At 45.4% G+C, this 21,986-nt stretch overlaps 3 protein-coding genes across 10 annotated transcripts; 1 reads left to right on the top strand and 2 right to left on the bottom strand.

The window, feature by feature from the left end:
- Positions 1-263: 263 nt before the first annotated feature.
- Positions 264-3,473, bottom strand: LOC117843496 (uncharacterized). Its single transcript, XM_034724103.2, has 3 exons — positions 2,778-3,473; positions 1,994-2,445; positions 264-1,914 (listed from the first exon to the last, which is right to left on the bottom strand). The coding sequence occupies exons 1-3, from the start codon at positions 2,853-2,855 to the stop codon at positions 645-647; spliced, it is 1,800 nt and encodes a 599-aa protein (XP_034579994.1). The 5' UTR covers positions 2,856-3,473; the 3' UTR covers positions 264-644.
- A 1,832-nt stretch (positions 3,474-5,305) lies between these two features.
- Positions 5,306-6,858, bottom strand: LOC117842694 (uncharacterized). 7 transcript variants are annotated; one of them, XM_034723197.2, is made up of 6 exons: positions 6,709-6,814; positions 6,553-6,608; positions 5,954-6,013; positions 5,783-5,830; positions 5,658-5,717; positions 5,306-5,573 (listed from the first exon to the last, which is right to left on the bottom strand). In XM_034723197.2, the coding sequence occupies exons 2-6, from the start codon at positions 6,595-6,597 to the stop codon at positions 5,520-5,522; spliced, it is 267 nt and encodes an 88-aa protein (XP_034579088.1). In that variant the 5' UTR covers positions 6,598-6,608; positions 6,709-6,814; the 3' UTR covers positions 5,306-5,519. The 7 variants fall into 7 exon arrangements, with proteins under 7 accessions (XP_034579088.1, XP_034579086.1, XP_034579087.1 ...); XM_034723195.2 differs by having other exon boundaries at positions 5,954-6,016; positions 6,709-6,800; XM_034723196.2 differs by having other exon boundaries at positions 6,553-6,798.
- Positions 6,859-10,914: 4,056 nt separating this feature from the next.
- Positions 10,915-21,885, top strand: LOC117842957 (serine/threonine-protein kinase TIO). 2 transcript variants are annotated; one of them, XM_034723494.2, is made up of 22 exons: positions 10,915-11,420; positions 11,523-11,597; positions 11,822-11,914; positions 12,013-12,087; positions 12,187-12,279; positions 12,622-12,685; positions 15,496-15,580; positions 15,718-15,790; positions 15,875-15,943; positions 16,038-16,115; positions 16,236-16,338; positions 16,426-16,563; positions 16,691-16,829; positions 17,240-17,405; positions 17,625-17,723; positions 17,807-18,322; positions 19,188-20,333; positions 20,406-20,639; positions 20,739-20,882; positions 20,966-21,046; positions 21,142-21,330; positions 21,494-21,885. In XM_034723494.2, the coding sequence occupies exons 1-22, from the start codon at positions 11,331-11,333 to the stop codon at positions 21,737-21,739; spliced, it is 3,996 nt and encodes a 1,331-aa protein (XP_034579385.1). In that variant the 5' UTR covers positions 10,915-11,330; the 3' UTR covers positions 21,740-21,885. The 2 variants fall into 2 exon arrangements, with proteins under 2 accessions (XP_034579385.1, XP_034579384.1); XM_034723493.2 differs by having other exon boundaries at positions 16,423-16,563.
- Positions 21,886-21,986: the final 101 nt, after the last annotated feature.

Below are 21,986 nucleotides of genomic sequence, written 5' to 3'. Positions count from 1 at the left end.
ATGCAGAGCGCAAATGCAGACGCAGTACACCATGCTCATGCAGTCATGCTCCACCACAACTGCAATTCTGCGCCGCAAAGCATCACCGTGCAGAATTCAGATGCAGAGGGGGTCATCTGCTGCCTGCCCACCAACCTCAGCCACGTCATCTTCTTCCAGCACACAAGCATGGGCCCTCTCTCTCTCTCTGCATCAACCTCAGCAGAAACCTTAGATCTCAAGGCCACCATTGCCATGTGTGATGCCATCTCTTTGCACCAGTCTTAACAAACACACTTCACCATCAGCTTTCAGGGACCAACAGATCCACCCAGAGAGGAAACGGAGGGGAGAGACCTCCAACATCTCCAAATCTAGAATGACAACTGTACAAAATTTGCAGTACCAAGTACTAGCATCTACATGAGCAGATTCGGAAAACTATGACAAGCTCGCAAAAGGAAAGGACCTGTTGAACAAGACGAAATCAAATCTCCCCTGCTTCCATCCTATTTTTGGCTCATCCGTCATTTTCATCTTCCCAAACTGTACAGTGCTACTACTGCCAGCCACTAGAGCTTCAAATTCTCTCTGCATTTTTTTCCCCGCCAACTCTGTCCACGAGTCTTTTCTTCCCACCCACCGATGTTTTGGATCAACAAGTATCAGCAGCTCATTGCCTCGCACTTCACCGGAATCGCCCGGTCGAACCCGCCTCGGGACACCAGGGAACCCACCACCGCCATGTCGCGGCAGAACACACCTTGGAACCGCGGGCTCATTGGTGTCGCCGCCGCGGTCACCAAGTTCCTGGGCACTGGAATTGGAATCACAGTCACAGGCGCCGCCTTTGCAACCACAACCTCTGCCACGGGCTTCTCCACCACGGTCGCTTCATCTTCTTGCTTGGCCGCTGCCGCGGCAGCCAAGGCAGCAGCGGCGTCCTTGGCCCTCTGCCTCTCCGCGGCCTCCTCGTCCAGCACGGCGGACATGATGAACGAATACCCCTTCTGCAGCATCCGGTAGAGGAACAGCGCCGACATGCGCGCCTGGTCGCGCACGGCCTCAAGGTCGCGGTGCTCGTCCACGAGCTCCAGCCTCTCCGCGAACGACACGGATCGGTCGGGCTTCAGTTTCAGCGTCAGCAGGAGGTGCGCGCGCTCAAGCTCCGAGCGCGTGCACCCACGCGGCACCCCGAGGAGCGCGTAGTAGTCGACGCTGCACCCCTCGCCGGCGGCGACGCGGCCGCGCAGCTGCTGGATGCGGGCGGTGAGCGTGCGGTGCGCGCCGGCGATCTCCCCGAACCGGATGCCGCCCTGTGGCCGCCAGCTCGGCCCAGGCAGCTTCCCGTCCCGGAGCGCGGCGTCGTAGAGGAGCTTGAGGTGGTCAAGGTCCCGGAGGCAGTCGGGGAGCGCCCCGACGGACTCCAACAGATCGGCGCGCGCGCGCAGCGCCGGGATGAACGCCGGGTCGAGCGCCAGCGCGCGGTTGCAGTCAGCGATGGCGTCTGCCGGGCGCCCGGCAGCGCGGAACGCGGCGGCGCGGCCGACGAGACAGGCCGTGGCGAAGGGGTGCGGCAGCACGCTGCGGCGCGTGTCGAGAACCTTGTTGAAATGGCGCACGGCCTCGGCAGGGAGACCGGCGTCGAGCGCCGCCGCCGCCGCGGCGCGACGGCGGAGGAGGAGCTTCACGTGCGCAAGCAGCTGCGACACGGACTCCGCCTCGCTTGCCGGCGCCACCGACCCCGTGCCGGACTTGGACGTTCTTCTCTTGGCGGCGTTGGCCGTCAGGTTGGACGGGGAGAAGCTGTCCTCCGACCAGCACACGCTCTCGCGGCGGAACGCCGCCGAGGCGAGGCGGCGGCCGGTTTGGAGAAGCACCACCGCGTCCTCCATTAATCCGAGGTGGAAGCAGGCCTGGCCCAGGACCAAGTACCTGTACAGGCAACGGCATTGGATATTAGCACACCAGGTTGCAGCTTACTAGAATTAAACGGCGAGGGAGACGCTTTTACCTCCACTGGGCTTCGGTGTTGGATTTCTTGGAGAAGCCGGCGACGAGGCGGCGCTTCAGCTCGGATACGTCGAAGCAGCACAGGAAGCGGGTGCGGCCAGCGCCGGCGTGGGAGCGGTCGCGGTCCGGGGACAGGAGCTCCACCCTGGAGGCGGCGGCGAGGTCACCGGAGCCGGATGAACAGGAGGACGAGGAGGTGGTGGCGTCGTCGCCCGAGCAGGACTTGACGCAGCTGGGTATGTAGTCGCGGAGCATGTCGGCGACGTCACGGTAGCGCCTGAGCGCGAGAAGCGCGCGCGCTCGGAGCTCCAGCGCCGGCTCCGCCGGCGGCGACATCTCCAGAGCCAGGCTCACCAGGTCGAGCGCCGCCGCCGCCGCGTCGTCCCCATCCTCGGTGTCCTGCGCCGCCGCAGCGAGAGCCGCCCGCGCCTCGCCGAGGTACCTATCAATCACCTGTCGCCACATTGGAATCAACACGTCGCCATCAGATTTGATTTGAGCCGCAAGATTGGATCTTTCAGTGAAACCATGCTCCCGTCGCGGAGAAAGACAATTAATCGGTTCTTGGACTCCGCAAACAAAATGCATCAGAAGGTTTATCGACCACGCATCTCGCCATCTGGAGGCCAACGGCGAGCACTTGCCGCGTGGTGAATGCAATGGATCGAACCAGCCACCTCGGATTCTCGGGATTGCGGCGGCAAAGGGCAAAGGCCAAACCAATTCGGGCATCGAAGGGAGAAAGCAGAAGATGAAATGGGGGGCAACGCAGTGCAGGCACCAACCTTCTTGTTTCCGCGTAACCACTTCATCTGTTTCTTCGCCGGAGCCGGAGACGAGGAAGGGGATGACGCCGCCGCCATGGCATCAACCGGCCCAAAGATATAGTTCTCGTGGGCAGCAGCAACGGCAACAAGGTTAGGATCCTACGGATATGGAACGCCTAGTTTCCTTGTGGTGACTGATCCTGATTGATCTTCCGGATGAATTGGGGATCCGGAATGCCAGCGTCGCGTCGATCTGCTCTCTCTCTCTCTCTCTCTCTCTCTCTCTCTCTCTCTCTCGTCTCTCTAAATAGTGGCTGGCTGGCTGGCGTTGTCCTCTCTCTCTCTGGAATGGAATAGAAATACTCTACACAAGAAAGATGAGTGAGTGAGCTTTGCTTGGGTGTGCTGACTGGGTTTTGCTTTGAGGGAAAGAAAGCATCGATCCTTCAAGTTCCTAGCTGGAGGAGGGAGGGGGATACCCAGCTGCCTGCCTGCCTGCCTGCTCCCCAGCTAGAACAATGGACAGACAGTTAAAAACGAGATTTCGAAGAGGATTATATTAAGAAGGAACAAGGTCACATGTGGAGGCAAGGCAGCGTCAGCGTGGTCTTTCCAGCGCATTATCCAGGCTAGGCCATGTGTTGATTGCTTCCGGCAGTTAGTAGCAGCTCAGCAGCGAGCGGCAGGGAATACTCCACTCCACTCCACTCTGCCTGCTGCTCCTCCAGCTGGACTGACGTCTACATTGTCAACTCATCACACGGAGAGTAGATTCATGTTTTCAACGGCTTATTAGCAAGCAATCCAGTTTTTTCATTCCTCCTCCTGCTGCTGCTGGTGGAGATGAGATGAGATGAGATGAGATTGATTGAATGTTAGGTTAATAAGATGATTAGTTATCAGCTGGCTGCTGTTGAATACTCCTAATTAATAAGATGATTAGGGGAGGTTTGGATGATGGGAATATAAGCCCGCTGGGAGTATAAAGTAGTAGGGTCTGCTGAATATTTTCTACTAGTCTGGCTACTAAACAGTGCTGCTGTCCAATATCATGTTGATATGCAGGTAAAACTCGATGCAAAAGAAATAGAGGCAGGCAAGTACTGTTGCTAGGTCTTGGTTACCAGGGACCTCACTCACACCTAGCTAGGTCATTGTTAAACTACTCATAAACAGGTGCATTGCATGGCATGAGGTCCCTCCCATGCAGTTCCCTTCCTTCCATCACTTGCATGCAGTCATCGATCCAACAGTAGCCTACTGCTTCTTTGTTGGTTTTAGGGACCATATCCCCCCCCCCCCCCCCCCCCCCCCCCCCCCCCCCCGCCTCTTTCTCATGTCAGTTAGAGTGTAGCCCACATAACTGCAGTTGCATCTTCATCATATATATGATCCATGCATCAAATTATTGGAGGATAAGTAGCGGCGGCAGGCAGTACTAATTAAGTTCCAGTGCCAGGCAATTAGCGATTGGACGGATGCTTTATATTATTAATTGCACACGCATTGTTTTATTTGCAATGAAAATGACTAAATGAGTGATGGATATGCATGGAAGAAGAATAAGGTCTTGGCGTGATTGTATACGTACTGCTGCGAGTATATACTGGACCCGGGCAGCAGTGTTACGTCAGTGTCATGCATCGTCTGACAATGATGGATCGAAGCTAGCTGTTGGTCGTTACATGCATCATGGATTCATTACCTTACCTGCATACTATATTATATTTTATTTTATATAATCGATCTGTGACTGTGAAGAATGAACTACTAATCATCTATATTAGCTTGGAAGTACAAGTAGGCATGCAGTAGCTGGCTATTAACAGTCCTGGAAGGATCATGGATCGATTTGTACCATCATTTCTTTTCTTCACACTCATCCATATGTTCTAAGGCAATCTTGTGGCAGCAAGCAGGCAGTGATACTTTTCTTTTCTTTTTCTTTGAAAGATATAAAGCCGCAGGCAGTGATAATATAGTGATGTGCCTTTGGCTGCCTTTTATCATATGGATCGATGATTCACAGCCCCTGCGTGCATACCCCTTTCTTCTTCCAGTCCATCCATCCATCCCGGGCAGGCACGTGAATAGACTGGTACGTATTTTGGATATTTGGTAAGGAAAAAACAGGAGAAATACTTCTTATCGTTACAAAAGTTGTTTTTTTTTAAAAAAAACGACTTCATCACCACCAGAGAAACTGCATGACTTTTTCTTCTTCCTTTTTTTTTCTTTTTGGATAAGTATGCACTTGAGTGACTTGATGATGATGCAAAAAAGCGACTGGCCGGAGGGAGGAGAGGGGCCGCGAACTGAAGCAGAGCAGGCCGGCCCCCCAACCCACCACGCAAAACAATCTAGCTTGAGAGGCCCAGTGCTGATACAAAATTCTCAGCCCAATATGCTTCTGGGCCGCTAGATAGCAATTCTCCTCCAAAAAGCCTTGTCATTTCCATTCTATCTCTTGTTATTTTTTTTTTGGATAAAGTAATTCTACCTCTTGTTTGCTGGATACTTACACAAGTATATATGGAGAAGCCAAGTACTGTAGAAGAGGATACATTCATCATCTGAGAATACCAGATCCAGCTTAGACCAATAAGCATAGGAATGCTGCTACAATTGTCTACAATGCAACCAACTAAACAACTAATTAACTATAATCCCAGTCAGTATATATGGAGCGAGCAATCCCTGCTGCGTGCATCATAACACAAGCTAGAGGCTCTTGTTCACATCTCAAATCGTCGCAGAGGTTCAGGTGGACGCGCAGGTCGGCTTGCGAGGGGGAAGCTGGTGATGGGGCGTCCTCTGCACGCAGAATTGCTCGCTTTCACCACAATGCAATGCAATGCAACTTCATCAGATGATGGTGAGCTCAAAATCACTCCTCACCTTTAACTTTGGCTTCAAGGATTCGATAGCAGCCCGTGCGCCGCTGCTGTTTGCAGCTTCCTGAAGCAAAGCATCACAAATTAGGTCTATATCTCTGGACGGTGCGGATGAAAAGGATTGGATACCTTGCCAAGGACCCAGTCCGCTGAATCAAAATAGGCACGCTCGTGATCCTGCACAAGAAAACGACCGAATTAAATAAAGGAGATTCCTTGCTGATCGATCGGTGTTGTTGCATCTTTTTTTTTGGGTTTATAATGTATGTACCTTTTTTTTGTTTGAAAAGTAGTATGTACCTTTGAAATCAGAGGCTTCTTAGGTGCCATTCCTCCGTACTTCTTCTCAACGACGACATCCTGCTGCAACAGGGAAATATATATTCAGGATCATATATAGTTCCTACCCACCCCGGTAGGTGCAGAGTGCAGGCTGCAGTACAGTAACGTAATATTGCAAAGAAGTACGTAGTATAGTGCAAGCATGTGAAACATGCTTAACGATCGAAGCTGTCCCTGACAAGGACAGAAACGATTCAGATGAATGTGCTCAAATCAAATGATCGAGGTTCGCAAATGGTCCATGCCGATGCCAATATAATGGGGCCCCAAAGGTGAGAGATCGAGAGTCCATTCCAAGGTTGTCTCATTGGTGAAAAAAGAGGCAAGTGAAAGGCTAGCTGGTAGTACTGTTCTAGTCTATCTATCATGGAACAAAATGCACGCGCTTGGGGCCTCAGAAAATTCAGATCCCTAACATCACTTTCATTTTTGTTTTGGGGATTTCAGTGGATGTAAGGTTCAGAGATCACAACTGATTTCAGTAGCTGCATATGTAATGATTAATGAACTCAGAGAAATCATGGCAGACTGGGAGATCGAGTAAGGAGGAGGAGTACCTCTTGTCCAATGGCCGCCGAGGAGTTGGCGTTGCAGTCGGCCATCCTCGATCTTCCTGCTCCACAAGCAAAGAGCTGGAATCACCCAGACCTAGGGACAGGGAGGAGGAACCGATCGAGCAGCGGAGCAGGTAAACAACAACAAGGATTGGATACCTTGGCGGGGGCACGTACTGTATCTCTGTATCTCGATGGAAGGAAACGAAACGATTTGTGCTGTTGGGTTGCGATGCGGTGGAGTTGAGCATATTTATAGACAAACGGAGGAGGAGTTGTGCATCCATCCATACACCCGGTTCACGCTGCTGCCTAGTACTATGGTATTCTCTCAAGATATACTATACTGAAAACGAATGCCCAAAGAGGGGAACCTATTTACTGCTACTATTGTTTACTCACCAGTTTTGTTATTCTTCATTATGATATAATCCGTATATATCATGTTTATCAAAAAATAACTGTGCGAGATATATTAATTTACTCCTTCCTCTTTTTTTATAAGTTTTGACCAACAATTAGTCCAATTATATGCTTGTTTGGTGCCTAAAAATTGTAAAAATAAATCCATACTTTACACGTCTTCAATATGGTATTGACTTTGTAACACTGATTATGTATTCTACGATAAATTAATGGTCGGAGTTTGTTTTCAAATGCTTTCTCAAATGTTAATATAACTCATGCATAAAGAAAAGGGAATGGTAGATTTGAATCAGGCTTTGCAAATAAATAGGGAATATCATGAAAAGAAATTACTCAAGAAAAAAAGTACACTACTAACGTCACTTTTGTACATTTTGGAATTAATTAACTGCAAACAGCATGCTAAATGCAAATGATTAATTCTTGTTCATTTGTGATAACAGCACCTTGTTGAGTTGTTATTCTTGTCTTGTGGGTTTCAGACTTGCAGTGGCTGGCTGGGCTTGAAAGATCCCTAGCCTCTCCCCAAATCCTCCTGCTGCTCCTGTCTGACTCGGCCTCCAATCCCCCTCCCCCCCCCCCCCCCCCCTCTCTCTCTCTCTCTCTTACACACCTTTTGTTTTCCTTGGCTACCGATGCATGCTTTCAGACAGATGTTCCGCCCTATCTCCTGGTTGCGTGGAATACCAACTTTAAAAAATTCCCTATCTTTTACAACCAACCAACCGATCCATCCAACATCCATGCCTGGTTGGAGATTGCTTTGGCTCTGCACCAATTCATCTCAGACTTATTTCAGGTCAGCTCAAAAATTTGTGGAGCGCAGTGCAGCTTGCTGACTGTGCTAGTTTCTGCAGCTGCATGATCCTTATTTTGGTACTGATGATTACTCGCATTCGATTGAAAATTAAGATCTCGATCGGATGGCGTGTTTTGTTTGGAGTCCAAATTGAAACTTACCCATCTGATGAATATGAAGCAAGTTTGGAGTACCTTATTACTAGCTTGGTGAATGTGAGTAATCATCAGTACCAAAACACGCCATCCAAGCAAGATAGATAGGAAACTACACGCCATCCGACTATAATTTGTTTGGACTTATTTTGGAGTACCTTATTTTAGTACTCCAAACAAGATAGATAGTAGTAGCAAAATTAAACAAGATAGATAGAAAGAGTTGCCAAGCGTTGGGTGGATGGTGGATTACTATATTTATATGGTAGATTACTATATTTGCCAATGCTACTATATTTACATTGTTCATGTGATTGAACATCTGAGGCAGCAGCTGCCATGGCCGGCCCTCTTCACGGCGATTGCTACCGCCTACAACTCGACGGTCATTGGATCCTGTGGCATACCTGCGATTGTAATCCAACTCTAACCCACACCAATCCACATCAAGTTAATTTATTTTTTAAACCTAACTCACCCCATATTTATATTATCTAAACCCAAACCAATTCACCCTACTAGTTGATAGAAGCCATGTGTTTGCTATAAAAAATCATGGTTTGCTATATAAATTTATAGGCTCATGTAAAAAACTCGTATATATTTGAAATAGATATGAATGGTCAATTGGCAATCAATCAATACAAGCCATTAGCCTAATTCTATTTAGATAAGCTTCTATGGTTAATTATCTAGCACCAACCATGCATCTTTCCTAAAACAAAAGGTTGTGTTATATTTTACCTGAGCGCTTTTAACGCTAGTAACGATGCTAAGTTGTGTGCTAGTGTGTTCTCGTTAAGGACCCTATCATGTTAGTGTGCTCTTGTGCGGTTGATTGATTTGTTATTGTGCTCTTGTTTGATTTGGCTTTTTGTAACGAGTGTCTTTTGGGTGGACGCAAAGCCAACCAAGGAGGCACAGGCTACAGCACAGCCGCCAGTCAGGGTGGTTGTTGGAGCACTAGCGCACAGGAGTAGCAGACGAACCTACTTGCAAGAATCGAAGCGGCAAATAGGATATACCAACAAGCATGATTGCTTGCCGGTGTGGTAATGGCATATATGCTGGTGGAACAAGCAACTTCATCCATGTTTGGTTCTTCCAATCTCTTCTCTTCTCCCGTGCAAGCAGTGTAATCTTACTGAAAATGCAATTTTTTACAACTGATTTAACGACCCGCAAATCCCAATTCAATTTTTCGAATAGACTAATTCAATATTTCATGAGAGGGTCGGGTATTTATTTATGATTGGCATGAGGGATGAAATATTAACTTATAGCTGTAAAAATACCAATAGAAGATATATAGGTTTTCCGGTCTATTATGTCGATTATGCAATTTTGATCATCTTCCTTCGGTTCACTCCATTATTTCTTGCTCCAGCTTGCCTTAGTTTGTCTCAGCTCAATTTTGAGCGTCTACACTTTGATGGTCAGCAAAGCACGGATAAACAACTGACGTTTCACATATATTATTTCTTGAAATCCCACGTGGAGAGTGAAATTAAATGAAACAGACCATATTCTCAAAAAAGAAAAAGAAAAGGAAACAGACCATACTCGCAAAAAGAAAAAAAAAACAGACCAAACCTGTCTTAATGGATTCAAAATCAAAGAAACATATGGGCCAAGTAGAACGTATGAGCCAAGCCCAACTGCTACTCCTTCCCTCCGGAAGTTTTTTCTCCCTCACCTTTGAGGATTTGAGATTTGTGCAAAACAACTCACACCGTTGGATCCCACAAACTCTAACACACATGACCACACCCCCTGCCTCCTCCACTCTCGCCGCCACCCGTCATGCGCCCTGCAGCCGCCAGTCGTTGCTTCGCCCCCACCCCCCTGTCGTCGCCGTGACCTCATGCATCGCCGCCCCTTGCAACCTGGCCCTGTCGCGGCGTCACCCCGCCCCGCTGCAGCGCATGCCACGGACGCCGCCGAGCCTGCACGCCACCGTGTAGCCCAGCCCACCATGGTTCGCACCCCGTGTAGTCCAGCCCCACCACCGCGTGCGCCGCTCGACGGCACCAGAGAAGAAAGGTTCAAAAAAATATTAGCTGAACTTTGTCAAAAAAATATTGGTTCAACTTTTGTTGGAAAAAATATTGGTTCATATTTTTCTGAAAAAATGTTGATTCAATTTTTTCTAAAAAATATCGATTCAACATTTCTCGTCAGGAAGAAATCTATCTTAGATAGGTAATTCTTACATCGGGAAGCGAGCAGAACAATTTGGTTGCCTTTATCTCAGCAAGCGTCAGCACAACTAGTTGAACTTAACCTTGGTATCGAGCAGTTGAACCTGAATACCAATCAAAATAATGTCTAGTCATATATCTGTAGCTCAGATGTTTTCACAAGTAAAAGAGCATATCTTAGCCTGCAGGGCTCATGTCCAGCTTCTCCTCTCTTCGAATGGTTATGGAATCAAAGGCGCAAAATAAGCATAAGTTCATTTTTTAACTGTTGCTAAAGGATAGATTGAACACCAGTAACCTGCTACGAAGAAAACACATGGAGTGTTATTATTGTGTGCTTTGTATTGAGAACTTAGAAGAAAATATTGTTCACTTGTTTTTCGACTGTACAATTAGCCAAGCTTGCCAGCTGTAGTTGGACGTTCACTGGGAGTGTTGGACACTTCCTTGGACCCTCAGGACATGTTCATCAGGGCTAGAGGGCGATTTGGATCGGTCATCTTCAGGGAGGTAATCATTGTTGCAACTTGGACGATCTGGTGTTATAGGAATAACATTATTTTTTACTGTGGCTCCCTCTCCTTTGCTCGTTGGAGTTCCTTTGTGGATGAACGGTTACCTTACAGGGGAAACCGAGCCTCTTGTAATTTTTCATTTCTTCCTTGGGCCTAGGGCCTGGTAAAATGTACACATATCCTTTTCCTTTTTAAAATAATAGCGCCCTGAAAATAAATGAAAGAACGCGGCGGCGGCGGCCCGGAACCCACACCACCGACCGACCAACTGGGTGGGGGCCGGACAATTCGAAATCCGCCGAGCGAGCGGGAAAAATATTTAGTTTAATCCCCAAGCAAAATGCTACTCCCAAATCAAATCAATCAATTCAAATCGAAACTGCAAAGGCGAGGCGAGCACCAGGCACCAGCGACCGGATCCCCTCCTCCTCCATCGTCGCCGACCTTGCCGCCGCCAGCAAGCAAGGGCCGGGAGCCGCCGCCCTCCATCACTCCACAGCACACCAGCGACCAGATCCCCTCCTCCTCAATCGCAAGCAAGGGATTGGGGAGCCGCTGCCCATACCTTGGCCGCCCTCTGCTTGTGCAGTGGATTGGGCATCGATTCGTACGGGAATCGATCAACTTTGTCTTTCCTTTCGTGGGAAGGAAGGATCCATCCGTTCGCCCCTGATTGCAATCCGAGATGGGGATAGAGGATTACCATGTCATCGACCTCGTCGGGGAGGGCTCCTTTGGCAAGGTTTACAAGGGCAGGCGCAAGTACACTCGCCAGGTACAACCCGCTGGATTTGGGCCCATGTGATGAGTACATCAACTGGATTGCGTGCCTTATAATTGATCTAGTTTCTTTTCTTCTGTCTCGAGTTTGATTCAGACGGTTGCGATGAAGTTCATTCTTAAGCATGGGAAGACCGATAAGGATTTACACAACCTTAGGCAGGAGATTGAGGTAACTGCAGCTAGCTGCTTCTCTACATGCACTTCAAACCTAGGCAATTTTGCTGTAAAACACACAACTAGGGTGTTTAAGAAAACTATATTTCATCTGTCCTTGCAACTGCAGCATTTAGCAATTCGTTTTACACCTGTTGCCCAGGCACTTGTTTAGCTTACTGTGTTTTTTCTTATCTCACTGTACCATCTCACCTTTTGCTGTCACCCACCACTTTGTAGATCCTCAGGAAACTCAAACATGAGAACATAATTGAAATGATCGATGCTTTTGAAACCCCTCAGGAGTTTTGTGTTGTCACGGAGTTTGCTCAGGTACACAACAACTCAGTTCGATTACTGTGTGATTTCTCATCTTTGACTGGTTTCCATATATTTGGGTTGGCTAACGTCATTGAAAATGCTTGTCTCAGGGAGAACTGTTTGAGGTGCTTGAGGACGATAAATGCCTTCCAGAAGAACAAGTTCAGGCGATTGCTAAGCAGCTGGTATGCACTTCACTCTTATTTCTGTGTTCTTTGCTTATGCACCACGGCAGCCCAGAGTTGTATTGGTTGCCTTCATGGTTTCAACACATCTCGTTTCAGGTAAAAGCATTGTATTACTTGCATTCCAATCGTATTATTCACCGGGATATGAAACCTCAGAACATCCTTATCGGGAAAGGATCTATTGTAAAGGTAACTTCTGATCCATGTTGGCATGCATATTTTGACAATGGCTGATCATCCATATTTGCTACATCTGTGTAGCTGTATACATATACAGTGCACACAATCCTATATTTCATGGTTCAATGCAGTTTATCAATCCATCTGGTGTGTATCAGTTTCCTGCTAAGTTTCTTACCACATGATGTTACTCGAATGGGCTTTCGCCCCAGCGGCCATGATTCTTGCCTTGAATGTTCAGTTCAATAACTGTCGTTTATGGCACATTGGTTTACTCTTCTAGATGCAATTCTCATCCACTACACAACAATGGTTGAAATTACAATTTTGTTCTTTCATGCCTTTTTACAGCTCTGCGACTTCGGGTTTGCTCGTGCCATGTCAGCTAACACTGTTGTATTACGCTCCATAAAAGGTACTTATTTTCCATCTTCTCATGCTAGATGTCGTTTCTTTTAAAAAATCATTTCTGTCTTGTAGCCTGTTTGGTATGTTTCATTTCATAATCGACCGGATCTCTGGATCTTGGAAGTCCCTCTAGCCATCTGTTGCCTATTGGCAGAATATTAACATTTTGATTTCCTGAACATAATGTAATAGCGGTCGATGAATTTTAAAAGAGGCCATGTGATTTAGTTGTACTGTTATCTTTCTCATCTGGCTATAGTTTTTTAGTAGTGGCCAACACTATAGCCAGATTGAATTTATCCTCAGAAGAAGAGAGGATAAACGGGCATGCTTGGATTGCAAGGTGATACCAGGGGAATGTGTTGTTTCTCAACATAAGCTTGTGGTGGCGGACTTTTGTTTTCAGATGCGCGCACGCAGGGATAAACAAGCCAAGATTGCAAGAACAAAGTGGTGGAAATTGAAAGAGGAGATGTCAGAGGTCTTCAAGGAAAGGGTAATCAAAGAGGGCCCTTGGAAGGAAGGAGAGGACGCAAACAACATGTGGGAGAAGATGGCAAACTGCATTCGAAAGGTGGCCTCGGAGGTGCTTGGAGTGACCAAGGGGGCTGGAGGCGTAGATAAAGATACTTGGTGGTGGAATGAGGAAGTCCAAAGGACTATTAAGGAGAACAAAGAATGCTATAGGCGCTTGTTCCATGACAGGAGTGTGGACAACATAGAGAAGTACAAGGAGGCAAAGAAGATCGCAAAGCGAGTTGTAAGTGTGGCAAAGGGTAGGGTGTATGAGGATCTTTACCAATGATTAGGTACGAAGGAAGGAGAGAAGGACATCTATAGGATGGCTAAGGTTCGTGAGAGAAAGACGAGGGACTTCAACCAAGTTAAGTGCATTAAGGATGAAATGGAGAACATCTTGGTAAAGGAGGATGAGATCAAATATAGATGGCAAGAGTATTTTGACAAATTGTTCAATGGTGAGAATGAGAACACAACCTTTCAGTTGGATAACTCTTTTGATGACACCAACAGGCACTCTGTGCAGAAGATCCAAGAATCTGAGGTTAGAGAGGTGTTGAAAAGGATGAAAAGTAGCAAGGCAATGGGCCCAGATGGTATCCCAATTAAGGTGTGGAGATGCCTCGGGGATATAGCTATAGTATGCCTAACCAAGTTCAACCATATTTTTCAATCGAACAAGATGCCGGAAGAGTGGAGAAGTATTCAAAGTTGTACTAATTACCGAGGAATTAAGTTGATGAGCCATACTATGAAGCTATGGGAGAGAGTTATCGAGCATCGTTTGAGAAGGATAACATGGGTCTCTATGAACCAATTTGGTTTCATGCCTGGGAGGTCAACCATGGAAGCTATTTTCTTAATAAGACAAGTTATGGAGCGGTATAGGGAGAAGAAGAAGGACCTACACATGGTTTTCATTGACTTGGAGAAGGCGTATGATAAAATACTAAGGAATGTTATGTGGTGGGCTTTGGACAAACATAAAGTCCCAACAAAGTACGTTGGACTTATTAAGGACATGTACAACAATGTTGTAACTAGAGTCCGAACAAGTGATGGCAACACAGATGACTTTCCGATTAGAATATGATTGCATCAAGGGTCTGCTTTGAGCCCTTATCTATTTGCCTTGGTGATGGATGAGGTAATAAGGGACATTCAAGGGGATATCCCTTGGTGTATACTCTTTGCGGATGATGTAGTGCTAGTTGATGAAAGTCGAGCAGGAGTAAATAGGAAACTGGAGTTGTGGCGGGAGACCCTAGAGTCAAAAGGTTTTAGACTCAGCAGAACTAAAACTGAATATGTGAGATGTGACTTTGGCACTACTACACATGAGGAGGGAGATGTCAGTTTGGAAGGCCAAGTAGTGCCCAGGAAGGATACATTTGGGATCAATGCTACAACGAGATAGGGATATTGATGAGGATGTTAGTCATAGAATCAAAGCGGGGTGGATGAAGTAGCGCCAAGCATCAGGAATTTTATATGACAAGAGGGTACCATTGAAGCTAAAAGGCAAGTTTTATAGAACGGCGATTAGACCTGCAATGCTGTTGGCCTACAAAAAGACGACATGTCCAGCAAATAAGTGTTGCGGAAATGCATATGTTGCGTTGGATTTGTGGTCATACGAGAAGGGATCGAGTCTGGAATGAGGATATATGTGATAGGTTAGGGGTAGCACCAATTGAAGAAAAACTTATCCAACACCGGCTGAGATGGTTTGGACATGTTCAACGAAGGCCTCCGGAGGCACCGGTGCGTAGTGGAACCCTAAGGCGTGACAGTAATGTGAAGAGAGGCAGAGGAAGACCAAAATTGACATGGGAAGAGGCAATAAAAGGAGATTTGAAGGGATGGAATATACCCAAAGATTTAGCCCTAGATAGGAGTGCTTGGAAAACAGCTATTCATGTGCTCGAACCCTAATTTGTGGCTCTTGTTGGGTTTCAACTCTAGCCTACCCCAACTTGCTTGGGGCTTGAAGTCTATGTTGTTGTTGTTATCTTTCTCATCTCTCTTAAAGCTGTACTACTTAGCTGATCTATGAATGCCAACTGCTCTGTCTGTGTTTCCTTCAAATTTTTGAGTGGTCTTCTCAATGGATATAGTTGATCCCAAACTCATACTTTCCAAAACACACTGGCTGCTTCTGTACACTGTAACTTATTGTATGGAGTTGTCTCCTTTAAATTGAGCTGGTTTCTTTATAGCCTGTTCAGTCATATGCTATATTGTCATAAGTTCTTTTTGCCAACCTCTCATTTCACTAGGTTTGCTTTACCTCTGCAGGGACCCCCTTATATATGGCTCCAGAACTTGTGAGGGAACAACCATATAACCACACAGCTGACTTATGGTCCCTTGGGGTTATCTTGTATGTACATCCATATTGTTCATATTTGGACCTTGTTAATTCTGTAATCTTCTCTTGCTAGTACATTCTGGATTTCAAAGTATTGTGCTTCACTTTGTCACTTGCGACCTTAATATATGAACTGTTTGGTTGGCCAGGTATGAACTGTTTGTTGGACAGCCCCCTTTTTATACAAATTCAGTCTATGCACTCATACGGCATATTGTCAAGGTACTATGCTTATTTAGTTATTTATTAATTTGTGACCTTTTGCTATTTTCAAAACTGATTTATACGCTTTCTTCAATGCAACAGGATCCTGTTAAATATCCAGATAACATGAGTGCAAACTTTAAGAGCTTCCTTAAGGGTTTACTAAACAAGGTCATAAATGCATCTTTACCCAGATCACATCTATGAGTTCATCCAGTCCTCCTTTTTATTTACTAATGCTGTGTGACTTTGTATGATGGAATAGGTGCCTCAAAGTAGATTAACCTGGCCAGCATTGCTGGAGCACCCATTTGTGAAAGATGATTCAATGGCATCAGCAGCTGTAAGCATCTTCAGTTATGTGCTAATATTAATAGAGGAATTCTAGTATCTAAACAAATTAGTACTTAGAATATCACTAAAATTACATGCTCAAAGCATATAGTTATTTTTTTTTACCCAGGATACTCGAACTGCACCTTTTGAAGTTAAAAGATCAGAGGATACTCGGAAAACAGAAGAAATCCAAACATCAAGGAACCAGCCTTCCCCAGATGATCCACAAAGTAAATAATTTAAATACTAAGCCTATTTCCTTTTGCTTAGGCATTTTTTGTTCAAGTGTTACCTTGAACTGATCTAATGTTCAGCAGGTAGAATTACTGCTACCAATGGGGAAAATGCCTCTGATAAACCAAAAGGCAACAGAAAACTAGATGTTCCTATGCAAGCTACCCAGGACCATCATGGTTCATCTACTGGTGCTGTTCCTGAAAGCTGCTCTCCCTCAGGCAAGTTATTATCCGAACAAATATTCAAATTTGACTTCTAAGTAGTTCGTGTGGGCAGTGTTGTTGATTAGCACAGCAGGTTTCTTCCCTGGAAAGAGAGGTGATCTTTCTAAATGCTTCATTGCAGAGTGTACTGCTTTGGATGAACTGGAAAAAGCTTCGCAAACAGTTAAAGGTGCAAACAACATTGTTGAAGACAGTGAAGCACTGTCAACCGTTATCAGCCCCATCAAAACTTGGCTGACTAATCCTCCAAGCTCACCCAGGTAGATTTGTAGCTTTTCCATTCCTCATGAGCTGTTCAGGTATTCTTCTCTCCTGAAAATGTGAAGAAAGAAAATGGCTAACCCAAAGTAATGGGGTTGTGATGCAAATAGTTTTTCAAGATGGTGTTTACCCTTTATTGTGTTGTTAAGGGCATAGTAGTCAAGGGTACTAGAGTCATTTTCTAACCTAGGGTTTCATCTGTATCACTTTAAATGTATGCACTCTACTAATTTTACATCAGTTCAGTGGTAATTTCTCATCTATAAAGCATTGCGCTGTCTAAAGGCATGACATCAGATAGAATATTTGGATGAGAATATTGTATGACATTCACTCAGCAGAAGTCTTTCTCCTGGTTTCATCCTGCCAAGTCTCTAATTTCATTGGATGCTTGATTCAACTTTTACAGGGAACTGAACATTGATGGAGCAAACCAGTCACTCAGAATTATTAAAAACTTAATTGATGCCGGGTCATGTCAATCTTATGCAGCAATTGACATCTGTATGCTTCTTGAATTTACAAATCTCATTATCAGAACGAAGCTTTCAGATGCTTATGGCCTTGTAGTGAAGGTACTTTCAGCAGTCAGACTGATTTTTGTTCACTAAAGATATTGATACACCCCAGCAAAGTAGTAAACCAAATGAAAGCAACTTCTCTTCTTTTGTCATACTATATCACACAAATATGTCCTGCAATTCTTAGTTTGAAAAGAGAACGTAATTCTTACTTTACTGGGAATGCCTTGGATGGTATAGTTTGCAATATATAACCATGTTTTTTATTGGTAGTGCCTGGCAATTGCACGAAAACTGCTGGATACAAATGATGAAATTATTTTAAGTTCTTATGACAGCCACTGGTGCTCTCTGTATGAGCTTTATTCACAGGTAACACTTTGCTACCCACTTCGGGTTTCGTTGTCAGCTATTTCCCCCCTCTTTATCTTGATTATGCGATTTTTGGTATGCAGATCCTGGTTTCTACAGTGGATCCATCTGGAAGAATTTCTCGTGAGTCAACTGCCTGCCTTGCTCTGATGTTATCCCGGGTTATCTCTGGGTTGAAAGCAGGTATGTCATCCGAAGGCCCAAAGGCAGTTGATGAAAGTCTCATCAAGATTATTGATCACGCAAGGAGGTCGCAGTTACTGGAGCTCTTGTGTGAATGCCTGATAGCTTCAGGTTCAGACATAATATCAGGTTCTACGAACATGGTACCTGCTGCATGTGAGGCATGCAAGGCTATTTGGTATCTAGCTCATGCTGTTGACATTATGTCCCTTAGTGCACACCATTTTTCATTTCCCTTAGCTAACTCATGGCGACAAATTCACTCTATGCAAGAGCAAGGTTCAATGGCAGATTCAAACTCTACCAATCTGATAAACATATTTGTCAAATCATTTCTGGCCTCACGACCGATGCAAGTTGCAGTTTACCACTGCTTGCATAATGGTCTAGAATCAGCTATTCATGCTTGCCTCCAGGTAACTCTCAAATGCTGTTTGACTATGAATCCATACATTTTCTCTCAACACCTTCCCCATGGTGATCTTTTCTGTTGGCGTTGTGTAAAGTTAAGATAATACGGATTCGTGTCCTCATTTTAAAGCAATCCATTCATCACACTGCATTGGCATGGGGTAAATACCATCATGCGTTGTAGTTTGCTCTAAAACTAAATTGTAGAAATTAGATTTTAGTTTTCTCTAAAACTAAATTGTACTACCTCCGTTCTTAAATATACAACGTTTAGGACAAGCAAGTTAGTTCATTTCTGAACTAATTTGCTTCTAAATGACGTATCTTTGAGAATGGAGGGAGCAGGTATTAGAAATGGATGCATGGCTTATTGAGCATCCTTTTGCACCAAGAACTGTTAGGAGAGAATCCTTATTTTATTCTGTACATTCAAACTGCAAGTTGTTGCATCCACAGTTGGATATGTAATAAACTAAGTATGGAATCTACAATTGATCCAATTAGATTTCATGAGGGGTAGCATTGACACAGGTAACTTGCTGAAGTAATTCCTTGGACTCAGAATCCTGGCCTCGTATCAATATTGTGATAGCCTTAACCTCAGAGTTATAAAGCATGCCACTTATAGTTTAGTTGCATTGTCATCAGCAACGTTATGAAAAATCCCATTTCAGAATTTCTTTGGACAGATCAATTGGCGATCAAACAATTACTTACATTACACATTTTACACTCTTCAGTTCACATGCCACATTGCTGCAATCCTTTTCCCATTGCGATAAATTAATACAATATATTAGTTTTTTTTTACTAAAGTTACATCTACTTCTACTGTCTCGATTCTTAATGCTTCTAAATGTTGCTTTTCAGCTTATCTCAAGGGCATGTCTGCAGAATGTTCCTTTCTGTGCCATCATTTGCCGTCCATGGAATTCACCATCTGATGTGGATGGAGTAGAATACGGTGGAGATGGAACAATTGTGTCTGATATGTTTTCGTTATTGTCACTGTGCGGATCATGTTTAAATAAGGAATCCAAGCAGAATAGCAATCAGAAATGCAAGCTATCCAACCCTCATGCCCTGGCAGTGCATTGCTGCCTTGCATTAGCAACAATAGCTGCATGTCTGAAGTCAGAGGGGGAGTTTTCAGCATCGGTTATCCTAACAAGTTCCCAGAAAAAACAGCGGTCCCGGCTCTCAGTTCTTGCACACCTCTCATCAGTTGATGATACAGTCAAGAGTTGCCTGCAGCCACACTGTGCATCTGCAATGCTCGCACTCTCGTCACTTGTTTCACTTGAAAATGGAGGTCATACCAGATCTTCTCTTTGTGAGACCGCCCTTGCTTTGTTTCCTCGTATGGCAACACTGCACACACTGCTGAAGCTTTGGTTATCTGATGGAAGCGAGGCACTTTGTCGATATAATGCTGGCCTTCTGAATCTTTTTGGACTCCGTGATGGAAGTATTGGGCTGTTAGAGACAAGATTGAAATGGGGTGGTCCATTGGCCATCGAACAAGCCTGCTCAGTTGGCATCCCACAGCTCCTAATCCGCTTGCTTACAGATGGTTTCTCCAAAGAGACATCTGACGGGAAAGATGGTTCAATGAGCCGCAGTGGGTTGTCTCCTCTGGGAGTTGTCTGGACTCTTTCTGCTTTATCTCAATGCCTTCCTGGTGGAGTTTTCCGTGAAATTTTGTATAGAAGGGAGCACTTAAAGCTCTTAACTGACTTGTTATCTGATAAACACCTCAAGGCATTGGCAGCCTGGACGGGTCTTGGTGGTGGGAAGAGGGGAGTTCGAGAACTGATAAACTCAGTTGTTGATATCTTGGCATTCCCATTTGTTGCTGTGCAGAGTTCTCCAAACATGCCATCAGCATCTGCATCCATCAATAGTGGCTTCCTGCTTAACGTTGCATCGCCTGGTGGACGAATTGGTACTGAGAATAAGGAAATGCTGAAAACTATCGAGCAAAACATGCCTCAGTACATTCAAGTTCTGCTAGAGGTCTGATTAGTTGGCTCTACCTTTTCCTGTTTACCAGTGAACATTTCCATGATTTATTACTCTCTTCTACAGGTTGGTATTCCTGGATGTATGCTTCGCTGTCTTGACTATGTTGGCTTGGAAGATCTAGCTAGGCCCTTGGCCATTGTGGCCAAAATGGCAGGCTACCGGCCGCTTGCTTTGCAGCTTCTTAAAGAAGGCCTTCTAGATCCTAGTAGAGTAGCAGGATTACTTGAGGGTCCTATTGCAAAGGAGACTTTGCTTGATTTCCTTATGATTGTTTCTGACCTTGCTCGGATGTCAAAGGTTTGTCATTCCTTGGCATCTCTAGGATAGATGTTATATTGTGATGCTGAAGCTTTGTTGGATACTTGGATATGCAAACTGATACATTGTGACTGCCAGGATTTTTATGTACCCATTGATAAAGCTGGCCTTGTTGGATTTCTGAAGAGCTACTTGTCTAATGATGATCCTGATATAAGAGCAAAAGCATGCAGTGCCATCGGCAACATGTGTCGCCACAGCTCCTACTTTTATAGTCCACTTGTAAGGAAGTCTACATATATTTTTAATTTCTTTGCAGACTGAAATCATATGCCAGTATTAACTTCGCTGCTGTCTGGTAACAGGCAGCAAATAAGGTGATCCAGCTCGTGGTTGACAGATGTTCCGATCCTGACAAGCGCACACGGAAGTTTGCATGTTTTGCTGTAAGTCTGTAAAATGCCTATAAAAGAATTGAACTTTATTTTTCAAGAGGAGAGTCAGACTGACTGAGCTACTTGTTAAATTCTTGCCATGTCAGGTTGGCAACGCTGCTTATCATAATGACATGCTGTATGAAGAACTAAGACGGTCCATACCTCAACTGACTACGTTACTTCTTGGTCCTGAGGAGGATAAAACCAAAGGCAACGCTGCAGGTGCTCTCAGTAATCTAGTGAGGAACTCTGACATACTTTGTGAAGATATTGTCTCCCAAGGCGCAATTCAGGTTTGTCAAGTCTGCCTATTGCTCATTCCGTGTTCTGTTGTCTGCGTTGAGTGGCTTCTAATCCTACTTTGGTTCAGTAAAACTGTTGCTTTGCCTTAATGCCGATTGAATCACTTGGTCAAGTCTTGTTACATAACTCGTATCCGCACTTATTGTTGTGCAGGCGCTGCTGAAGATGGTGGGCAGTTACTCTACTGTTGCGCTGAGCCCCAGCAGGCGTGATGCTCTTACTGAATCGCCGCTAAGAATCGTGCTCTTCGCCCTGCGCAAGATGTGCGACCACGCCATCTGCAGGAACTTCCTGCGATCTTCAGAGCTGCTCCCAGTCATTGTTCACCTGCGGCAGTCACCCGATCCAACGATTTCCGAGTACGCTTCTGCCATCGTGAGCAGAGCGTGCCAGGCTTGACGGTTCTCCAGGCTGTTGTACACAGGGCATGATCATGCCAGAGTCCCAAATCTCTAGTTGCTGGAGTCGTGATGTAGTATACGGTCTTACAGATCAAGTTGTCCACAAGACTTTTGCCAATCTAGTCAGGTTATGTTCTTGATCCACTGTTTGTCTCGTTGGTCTGTCCGCGCGTCTTCCTGACTCGAGGCCCCATCGCCCAGGTGCACCTCGATAGAAATCCGCCATGGCCACTGGCTATCTGTGC

The sequence above is a fragment of the Setaria viridis genome, chromosome 2 (genome assembly GCF_005286985.2).
Source record: "Setaria viridis chromosome 2, Setaria_viridis_v4.0, whole genome shotgun sequence".
Classification (NCBI taxonomy): domain Eukaryota; kingdom Viridiplantae; phylum Streptophyta; class Magnoliopsida; order Poales; family Poaceae; genus Setaria; species Setaria viridis.
This window is presented reverse-complemented; position numbering and strand designations above follow the sequence as displayed.